The sequence below is a fragment of the Scyliorhinus canicula genome, chromosome 10 (genome assembly GCF_902713615.1).
Source record: "Scyliorhinus canicula chromosome 10, sScyCan1.1, whole genome shotgun sequence".
In the NCBI taxonomy this organism is placed as follows: domain Eukaryota; kingdom Metazoa; phylum Chordata; class Chondrichthyes; order Carcharhiniformes; family Scyliorhinidae; genus Scyliorhinus; species Scyliorhinus canicula.
Genome location: NC_052155.1, coordinates 2,897,662 through 2,908,790, shown reverse-complemented (window position 1 = coordinate 2,908,790; position 11,129 = coordinate 2,897,662). Strand labels below are relative to the sequence as shown.

The 11,129-nt window shown below is 48.5% G+C and overlaps 1 protein-coding gene across 1 annotated transcript in view; it reads right to left on the bottom strand.

Moving 5' to 3' along the window:
- Positions 1-355: 355 nt before the first annotated feature.
- The window catches only part of cdk5 (cyclin-dependent kinase 5), a 59,630-nt gene continuing 48,856 nt past the window's right edge, over positions 356-11,129 (bottom strand). The window contains exons 10-12 of the mRNA XM_038808507.1: positions 8,550-8,610; positions 5,004-5,084; positions 356-1,313 (exon numbers count right to left, since the gene is read on the bottom strand). Of these exons, the coding sequence (XP_038664435.1) occupies positions 1,227-1,313; positions 5,004-5,084; positions 8,550-8,610 (229 nt within the window). The 3' untranslated portion in view covers positions 356-1,226. The remainder of the gene's footprint in view (positions 1,314-5,003; positions 5,085-8,549; positions 8,611-11,129) is intronic.

Genomic DNA, 11,129 nt, shown 5'->3' with positions numbered 1-11,129 from the left:
ACTTCTTCAAGGAAAACTGACCATCAGCAGGAGGGGAGGGGGAAGGGGAGGCATGGAAGTGAAAGACTAAGGGCAGGGATTCTAAGGTATGGGTAGCTAGGAGTTTGAGCTGGGGGAATGTTATTGTGGTTTTTTTGCGTGTCTTGGACCGCTCTGTTTAGAATGTTAAAATGTTAAAATTATAAATGCCTCAATGCAATATTTTCCAAAAAAAAGTGAATGAATTTTTAAAAAGCTTGGTAACAGAGGAGATCGCACATACAACAGATGAAAATCACACAATGCATTCATGCAATAACAAAAACATGCTGAGCACACACACACAATACATGTACAAAACAAATATCCAAACTTCTTGTTTTCAACATTCCTTTAAAAAAAAATGCTTTCTCTATGATAAACATAATTCTAAGAAAATCCTTCCAGAATGAGCAGGGTCTGCAGCAGAGGATCTGTGCTCCAATTGCACAGTAATACTTTACTCAGTGACATTATTTGGTCATTAACAAAACTGTCTGCAATACACACAATTACACAGCCATTACATCCATGTTAACATGTGTATACACAGGAGGATATGCAATAACACACACACACACAGGTGTGCATCATGTACCACCAGCCATATACATACAGGGACATGGCAACACAGACCATGATGAGCTTACATCTAATAACATGCAGACAAGTGAGACAGCACATGACTGAGAAGCAAGGGCATACATGATGACACGGACAAGTGCTCAACAAACAGGGCCACACATGATAGTAGTCCTGATTGCACACATGGCGACTAGCACACAATTGCGGACATGAAACATACACCCATGTGCATGAGATGCATGAATCACATGCTTAAGAACATGCCAGCAAAAAGATAGTCACATTGATGCGCAATGACACACGGGCAGAAAATATCAGTCAACAGGACACGTGTCAACACGATTCCCTTACAAACAACAAAGTGCTTTCTCTCATTAATTGGAATAGAATGCTGGCAAAAAAATCCTTCAGATAAACACTCATTCTCAGGAGCCCCACTCATATTGAGGTCACCCCAGCTGTCAGTCAGATAGTTTTCTATAGTGATGAGATGTCTGGCTCAGGGCAGGCGGGGGGGGGCAGCTGGAGCTGTGGGTGCTTCCATCAGGCTGACATCAACAAGGGGGGGCAGTCGTGGGGGGAGGGAGGGGTGACTGTGGCCGCTCCCGATCTCACTTTTCCCCTTAAGGGGGGCAGAAATCTGCAAAATAGGGATGTTGCAAAGCTTCCTCAGCTGAAATCCTTTGCACTGGGTTACATTTCAACAAGTTCTGTATATAAAAGACAAAAAGAGACAAATAAACCTTCAGGGAGAGACAGGACAATTATAGGCATCATCCTTTCCCAGCGCAGGATGAGGATTAAAGCTCGAACAGGTCTACAGGAATAGAGAGTCCACCAGAGAACCTCAGGTGGTTTTGACACAACCCATGCCCACCACTGGTAAAATCAGTACAAGCTTGGTAAACATGAAACAATCTCGACAGAAGGTCACAGACAAAATGTTACCACAGGACATATGGCAGAGGAACAGACCATTCAGCCTGACCAGTCCATGCTGGGTTTATTTTTTATTTATTCATGGGACATGGGTGTTGCAGGCTGTGCCAGCATTTATTGCCCATCCCTAACTGCCCCTTGAGGGGGAAGTTAAGAATAAATTTAGGGTACCCAATTCATTTTTCCAATTAAGGGGCAATTTAGCGTGGCCAATCCACCTACCCTGCACATCTTTGGGTTGTGGGGGTGAAACCCACACAAACACGGGGAGAATGTGCAAACTCCACACGGACAGTGACCCAGAGCCGGGATCGAACCTGGGACCTCGGCGCCGTGAGGCAGCAGTGCTAACTCACTGCACCACCGTGCTGCCCTTCAACCACATTGCTGTGGGTCTGGAGTCACATGTAGGCCAGACCGAGTAAGGACAGCAGATTTCCTTCCCTAAAGGACGTTAGTGAACCAGATGGGATTTTGTGACAATCGACAATGGTTTCATGGTCATCATTAGACTTTTAATTCATTTAAAAATTGATTTCAAATTTCACCATCTGCAGTGACAGGATTTGAACCCAGGTCCCCAGAGCATTACTCTGAGTCTCAGGCAGGGCCGGCTCAAGGCACCGGCAACTCGGGCAGTCGCCCGGGGCGCCATGTACTAGGGGGCGCCAGAGACTCGGGTCCCGCGCATGCGCAGTTGGGCCGGTGCCAACCAGTGCATGCGCGGTGGCCGCCTTCCCCCAGGGCGGCCCCCCTCGGTGCGCTCCCCCCCCCCCCGGTCCGCCCCCCCCCTCGGGTCCGCCCCCCCCCCCTCGGCCCCCCCCCCCTCTCTCGGCCCCCCCCCCCCCCTCTCTCGGCCCCGCCACCCCCTCTCTCGGCCCCCCCCCCCCCGGCCCCCATTTAGATAATAATATCCCTTTCTGTTTATTCAGCTGAAATGGATAACCTGCCACCCAGGTTGAGAGGGTTGTTAAGAAGGCGTACGGTGTGTTAGCTTTTATTGGTAGAGGAATTGAGTTTCGGAGCCATGAGGTCATGTTGCAGTTGTACAAAACTCTGGTGCGGCCGCATTTGGAGTATTGCGTGCAGTTCTGGTCGCCACATTATAGGAAGGATGTGGAAGCATTGGAAAGGGTACAGAGGAGATTTACAAGGATGTTGCCTGGTATGGAGGGAAGATCTTATGAGGAAAGGCTGAAGGACTTGAGGCTGTTTTCGTTAGAGAGAAGAAGGTTAAGAGGGGACTTAATTGAGGCATACAAGATGATCAGAGGATTAGATAGGGCGGACAGTGAGAGCCTTTTTCCTCGGATGGTGATGTCCAGCACGAAGGGACATAGCTTTAAATTGAGGGGAGATAGATATAGGACAGATGTCAGAGGTAGGTTCTTTACTCAGAGAGTAGTAAGGGCGTGGAATGCCCTGCCTGCAACAGTAGTGGACTCGCCAACACTAAACGCATTCAAATGGTCATTGGATAGGCATATGGATGATAAGGGAATAGTGTAGAGGGACTTTAGAAGGGTTTCACAGGTCGGCGCAACATCGTGGGCCGAAGGGCCTGTACTGCGCTGTAATGTTCTATGTTACCTACATCAAACTCCATCTGACAAATTATGGCCCAATCTCCTAGCCTATCTATATCCATCTGTAAAATCTTTATCTCCTCTTCACTGCCTGCTTTCCCATCTATTTTAGTATTACCTGTAAATTTTGCTGTTACTCTCTGTCCATGCTCGCAGATCATTTCTATAAATTGTAAACAGTTGAGGTCCGAGGACTGACCCCCTGCGGCCCCTGCTAGTTATAGTTCACCAGCCAGAGAAGGACCCATTTATCCCAACCCTCTCACCACTCGCTGGTGGAAGAAGTTTATTCTGAATTCCCAATTGGATTTCTCGCTGACTATCTGAAAATAAACCAGAAGACATAGGAGCAGAATTAGGCCACTCGGCCCATCGAGTCTGCTCCGCCATTCAATCATGGCTGATATTTTCTCATCCCCATTCTCCTGCCTTCTCCCCATAACCCCTGATCCCCTTATTAATCAAGAACCTATCTATCTCTGCCTTAAAGACACTCAGTGATTTGGCCTTCACAGCCTTCTGCGGCAAAGAGTTCCACAGATTCACCACCCTCTGGCTGAAGAAATTCCTCCTTATTTCTGTTTTAAAGGCCATGATGTGGAGATGCCGGCGTTGGACTGGGGTGAGCACAGTAAGAAGTCTTACAACACCAGGTTAAAGTCCAACAGGTTTGTTTCAAACACGAGCCTGAAGAAACACCTGAAGAAGGAGCCGTGCTCCGAAAGCTCGTGTTTGAAACAAACCTGTTGGTCTTTAACCTGGTGTTGTAAGACTTCTTACTGTTTTAAAGGATCGTCCCTTTAGTCTGAGATGGTGTCCTCTGGTTCTAGTTTTTCCTACAAGTGGAAACATCCTCTCCACATCTACTCTATCCAGGCCTCGCAGTATCCTGCAAGTTTCAATAAGATCCCCCCTCATCCTTCTAAACTCCAACGAGTACAGACCCAGAGTCCTCAACCTTTCCTCATACGACAAGCTCTTCATTCCAGAGATCATTCTTGTGAACCTCCTGTGGACCCTTTCCAAGGCCAGCACATCCTTCCTTAGATACAGGGCCCAAAACTGCTCACAATACTCCAAATGGGGTCTGACCAGAGCCTTATACAGCCTCAGAAGTACATACCTGGTCTTGTATTCTAGCCCTGTCGACATGAATGCTAACATTGCATTTGCCTTCTTAACTGCCGACTGAACCTGCACGTTAACCTTAACAGAATCATGAACAAGGACTCCCAAGTCCCCTTGTGCTTCTGATTTCCGCAGTATTTCCCCATTTAGAAAATAGTCTATGCCTCCATTCCTCCTTCCAAAGTGCATAACCTCACACTTGTCCACATTGTAATCCATCTGTCACTTCTTTGCCCACTCTCCTAGCTTGTCCACATCCTTCTGCAGCCCCCCTGCTTCCTCAATACTACCTGTCCCTCTATTGAAAATCTCTAGCGAGGCTCTTCCCCCACGTGAGGAAACATTTTCTGTTTTCACTCTGTCTAAACATTTCGTCATTTTGAAGACCTTCTATTAGTCACCCCTCAGCACTCTACCTAAGCCCACACCTCCACCCTATCCCTGTGACCCATAACCCCACCTAACCTTTTTGGACACTAAGGGAAATTTATCATGGCCAATCCACCAAACCTGCACATCTTTGGACTGTGGGAGGAAACCGGAGCACCCGGAGGAAACCCACGCAGACAGGGGGAGGACGTGCAGACTCCGCACAGACAGTGACCTGAGGCCGAATTGGACCCGGGACCCTAGAGCCGCGAGGCAGCAGTGCTAACCACTGTGCCACCATGCCGCCCTGAAATGTAACAAATACAATTTTAATAACGATCTGATCTCTCCTGGGAGCCGCTCCGGAGTGTCCCTCACCTGCAACAGGTCTCGTCCAGTTGTGTTGAGCTTCGGAACGACATTCAGTAAAGATGTTGTCGCTGGGTACATGGGATAGGGCTGGAAAAGAACACGGAGTCAGAGATTCTCATTAAACTGTTTTCTATGAGTGCTTATATGGAACTAAAACACAGTTAATCCATCATTATTAGTTAATCTTCCTCAGTATGCCGTCTTCCCTCTTCTCCAGGACGTACACTCCCGGAGTGCTGGTACTCATACAACCTCTTCATCCCAAGCATCCACGTCTGCACTCAACAATTCCATTGTGTCTAGTTATTCTTTTAAGCGTATCTTCACATCCACTGGGGGAAATACTGGGGGAAGTGCTGGAAGAATTCCCCCTGTTTTTCTGCCCATTGACGGTGTTACAAACACGTCTCCCATGGCCAACAGGTCCTGGCATTGGGCCTGAAACGAGTTTCTGCTCCAGCGGTAAGGACACCACGGGACCCCTGGCTGTGCCGAATGAGCTGGCCCAGCTCCAATCACAGGCCTGCAGTGATACCTGGGACCCTCAGGCCCCGGAATGCTCGGTACTATGGTTCACAACACACCCACTGAGAGATCGCACCTTCATAATCCCCACAAAACTCGGCTTTTCTCTCCACGGACTTGCTGAGTTTTTCCAGCATTTTGTTTTCCAGAATCCACAGTATTTTGCTTTTATTATTCTGGAAGATTGAGGATGCCGGGGGGGGGGGGGGGGGGGGGGGGGGGGGGAAAGAGAGAGAGGATGTGGAACCCGGCAAGATTAGAAGGACAGACGAGCTGGATAAAGAGTGAGATACAGAGAGGGGGAGACAGAAAGAGTAAGATAAAAGCTGAGAGAGAGAGAGGTTAAAAGGAAAGAGTGAGAGATAGCATTAAAAAGGGGGCAGGACCAGAATAACGTGACAGATGTAATGACAGAAAAATGTAGGTTGAGATGGAAACCAGAAAATGAGAGGTAGAAAGAGCAAGGCAAAGAGATAGAGAGAGAGAGAGAGAGAGAATGAGAGGTGTTATTATCTGCCTAAATATTCTTTCAGGCTTAACGATGCTTCAGGAGTCAATAGGGACGGGCAGCAAATGCGGCCTAGCCAGCGACACCACATCCTGTGGAAGAATAAATTTTAAAAACTCACTCATAAGAGTATCGTATGTTCAGGAGTTTGCGTATCTATCCAATGTCTAACTATGTAACATAACATGGGTACAACAACAGGGCTCCCTTGTGACCAGATCAAGATACTGTGTCTTCAGATGTGTACTTCTCAAATCGTGACGACGTATGTGATGAGCTATGTCTGGATATTAATGGGAAAACTGCTCCAAGTTACAGACACACATGGAGACAGTGATGAAAATTAAAGCAAATCATAATTCTCTCCTCAACAACACAATCCGCCATTCAAACCCCGAGTTTAAGCAGAAGATTAACTTGACCACAACAGAAACTGGGCAGTGAAGCCATTGGTAAAGCTGGACAGCTTTCCTCCTGGCCTGTGTAACAGAGCAGAGAACCCAGAGAACTTTCCTCCTGGCCTGTGTAACAGAGCGTAGAACCCAGAGAGCTTTCCTCCTGGCCTGTGTAACAGAGCGTAGAACCCGGACAGCTCTCCTCCTGGCCTGTGTAACAGGGCGCAGAACCTGGACAGCTCTACTCCTGGCCTGTGTAACAGGGCGCAGAACCCGGACAGCTCTCCTCCTGGCCTGTGTAACAGGGCGCAGAACCCGGACAGCTCTCCTCCTGGCCTGTGTAACAGGGCGCAGAACCTGGACAGCTCTACTCCTGGCCTGTGTAACAGGGCGCAGAACCCGGACAGCTCTCCTCCTGGCCTGTGTAACAGGGCGCAGAACCTGGACAGCTTTCCTCCTGGCCTGTGTAACAGAGCGCAGAACCTGGACAGCTCTCCTCCTGGCCTGTGTAACAGAGCGCAGAACCCGGACAGCTCTCCTCCTGGCCTGTGTAACAGGGCGCAGAACCCGGACAGCTCTCCTCCTGGCCTGTGTAACAGGGCGCAGAACCTGGACAGCTCTACTCCTGGCCTGTGTAACAGGGCGCAGAACCCGGACAGCTCTCCTCCTGGCCTGTGTAACAGGGCGCAGAACCTGGACAGCTTTCCTCCTGGCCTGTGTAACAGAGCGCAGAACCTGGACAGCTCTCCTCCTGGCCTGTGTAACAGAGCGCAGAACCTGGACAGCTTTCCTCCTGGCCTGTGTAACAGAGCGTAGAACCCGGACAGCTCTCCTCCTGGCCTGTGTAAGAGCGCAGAACCCGGACAGCTCTACTCCTGGCCTGTGTAACAGAGCGCAGAACTCGGACAGCTCTCCTCCTGGCCTGTGTAAGAGCGCAGAACCCGGACAGCTCTACTCCTGGCCTGTGTAACAGGGCGCAGAACCCGGACAGCTCTCCTCCTGGCCTGTGTAAGAGCGCAGAACCCGGACAGCTCTACTCCTGGCCTGTGTAACAGAGCGCAGAACCCGGACAGCTCTCCTCCTGGCCTGTGTAACAAAGTGCAGAACCCGGACAGCTTTCCTCCTGGTCTGTGTAACAGCACACCGAACCTGCTGTTCCAAAAACCAATCAGGGCAAAATTCGACACTGGGCCAAGGATGAACTCACCCTCTCACCGAGACAGAATGTGAAGTGCCACATTTCACAAACTTCTAAAACGATGTTTTAATACACATCGTCAAGCCCTGCTGCTTGTACCTGTCCCACTTTTAAACTTACTCAAATTCACTATTTCAAAATTTAACACAATCAATTCGATCCCAAAATCCTTTCATTGAGGGAGAAACAGAGCGAGAAGAGGAGAATCACGGGAGAGTGTTAAACACAGGAGTGTGTGGGGGAAGGTGGCGGGGAAATCAGGGGTAAACGAGAAGCACGGTCACAGAATTACACAGAAATGATTACAGGCTGTTTGGCCCATCTAGTTAATGTTGATGTCTATTCTCCAGATGATAGCTCCTCAGTGTTTTTCAACTTCCTTAACCTCTTTAGAATCCCCCTTTATCATCATCCCCTTAATGCTCCAGATGTTTTTGCCTCTTTCTTCAGTTTCAGTGTTGACTGTAACTCTTTATTCAACCAGAGACTGACAGAATCAGCTCAGAAATGCCATTTATCAAATAGTTTCTCATTCATTCCCATTCCCACATGAGGAAATCATGCAGACCCTCCAGCCTGTTCTGCGCTTCCGTGCGAGCACGTCTGACGCGTACCTAAACTCTACTTACCCAGTTTTTTGCTTCATATCCCGATACCCTCTCACTTCCCTGCCTTCCCAGTGTCAGGAGCATCAGATTCCTGCTGCTTGGAAGCCTTGAGCTGATCTTTAAAACTATGGCTAAACAGTAATCCTAATCCAAATCCCACATTCCTTTATCCCCAATCCTTCAACCGCCTGTCTAAACATGTGGACCGTGGTCTCTGTTTCAATCACTAGCAGTAGCCCCTTTGTAAATTTAAACACCCAAATGTAAGCTCTCCTCTCAGGTGGTGAGGGCAGAATCCAACAGGAATGCTTCATTCACCTTGTAGTCAGGTAGCTTCGTCATGGAGGGCCATTGCTCTTCTGTTGGGGTCCCCAGCAGAGTAAGAACGTCAAGGAACATTCTGGACACAGCAGTGAGAAACTGAAAGATAGAGATTGAAAAAGAGATAGCAAAAGAGATGAGACACAGATGGTGTGAGGGAGAAACAGAGAGAGAGAGAAAGAGAGCGAGAGAGAGAGAGAGAAACAGAATAGAGAGAAACACAAAGAGAGAAAAACAAAGAAAGTCAAAAAGAGAAACAAAGAAGATAGTAGCAGGAGGAGGCCATTTGGCCCTTCAAACCCGCTTTGCCATTCATTATGATCATGGCTGATCATCCAACTCAATAACCTAATCCCGCTTTCCCCCCATATCCTTTGATGCCCTTTGCCCCGAGTGCTATATCTAACTGCTTCTTGAAAACATGCAATGTTGATGGCAGGTTCCGGAGTTGGCAGAGGGCAAGAATTAGAAGGATGGGGGATCTATTTATAGATGGGAGCTTTCCCAGATTGAAAGCTTTGGAGGATAAATTTGAATTGCCAGCAGGGAATGGGTTTAGGTATTTGCAGGTGCGTGGCTTCCTGCAAAACAGGTGCCGGCCTTTCCGCTGCTGCCGCCACGGGGAATACAGGATAGAGTAGTTTCCAATACCTGGGTGGGAGAGGGGAAGGTATCGGATATTTACCAGGAGCTTTCGGAGGCGGAGGAAACTCCGCTAGAGGAGCTGAAGGAGCTGAGGGAGGATGAGCTAGGAGGAGAGATAGAGACGGGTCTATGGGCGGATGCCCTAAGCAGGGTTAATACCTCCTCATCGTGCGCCAGGCTTAGCCTGATACAATTTAAGGTAGTCCATCGGGCACACAGAACAGCGGCTAGGATGAGCAAGTTTTTCGGGGTAGAAGCCAGGTGTGCGAGGTGCGCGGGAAGCCCAGCAAATCATGTCCACATGTTTTGAGCATGCCCAAAGAGGGTTTCGCTAAGGTGATGTCCACGGTACTAAAAACACGGGTGGTGCGGAGTCCGGAGGTAGTGATCTTTGGAGTGTCGGAAGATCCGGGAGTTCAGGGGGTCGTAAGAGGCCGACGTCCTGGCCTTTGCCTCCCTGGTAGCCCGGAGACGGATCCTGTTAATGTGGAGGGACTCGAAGCCCCCGAGTGTAGAGACCTGGGTTAGTGACATGGCTGGCTTTCTCAGTCTCGAGAAAATAAAGTTTGCCTTAAGAGGGTCAATGTTAGGCTTCGGGGGGGAGGGGGGGGGGGGGGGGGGGGGAGTGTTGTATGGTTGAGGAAATGTTTATTTTACCATGATGATGTCATTGTTACTGTTATAAACATTTTCAAATACCTTAATAAAATATTATTAAAAAAAAGAAAACATGCAATGTTTTGGATTCAACTACTTCCTGTCGTAACAAATTCCACAGGCTCATCACTCTCTGGGTGAAGAAATTCCTTCTCATCTCTGTCCTAAATGGTCTATCACGGATACACCCACCATCTAGAATTTGATAGGTTTCTATGAGATCCCTCCTCATTCTCCTGAACTCCAGTGAATACAATCCTAACCGACTCAATCTCAGAGCAAGAACATCCTCCCTCAGAGAAGGAGACTAAAACTGCTCACAATATTCCAGGTGTGGCCTCACCAAGGCCCTGTATAATTGCAGCAAGACATCCCTGCTCCTGTACTGAAATCCTCTCGCAATGAAGGGCAGCATAACATTAGCCTTCTTTACCACCTGCTGTACCCGCATCTTCAGTGACTGGTGTACGAGGACACCCAGGTCTCGTTGCACATTCCCCTCTCCTAATTTATGGCCACTCAGATAATAGTCTGCCTTCTTATTTTTGCTACCAAAGTGGATAACCTTTCGGATGAGGAAAGGTTGAGGACTCTGGGTCTGTACTCGTTGGAGTTTAGAAGGATGAGGGGATCTCATTGAAACTTACAGGATACTGCGAGGCCTGGATAGAGTGGACATGGAGAGGATGTTTCCACTTGTAGGAAAAAATAGAACCAGAGGACACCATCTCAGACTAAAGGGACCATCCTTTAAAACAGAGATGAGGAGGAGTTTCTTCAGCCAGAGGGTGGTGAATCTGTGGAACTATTTGCCGCAGAAGGCTGTGGAGGCCAAATCATTGAGTGTCTTTAAGACAGAGATAGATAGGTTCTTGATTAATAAGGGGATCAGGGGTTATGCGGAGAAGGGAGGAGAATGGGGATGAGAAAAATATCGGCCACGATTGAATGGCGGAGCAGATTCGATGGTCTGAGTGGCCTAATTTTGTTTCTATGCGTTATGGTCTTATTTGTCCAAATTACACTGCATCTGCCATTCATTTGCCCACTCCCTCAGCCTGTCAAAATCACACGGAAGGATCTCTGCATCCTCCTCACAGCTCACCCTCACTTTGTGTCATCTGCAAATTTGGAAATATTACATTTAGTTCCCTCTTCTCAATCATTTATATTATGAATAGCTGGGGTCCCAGGATCGATCCCTGCCATACCCCACTGGTCACTGACTGTCAATTTGGAAAAAGACCCGTTTATTCCTACTCCTTGTTTCCTGTC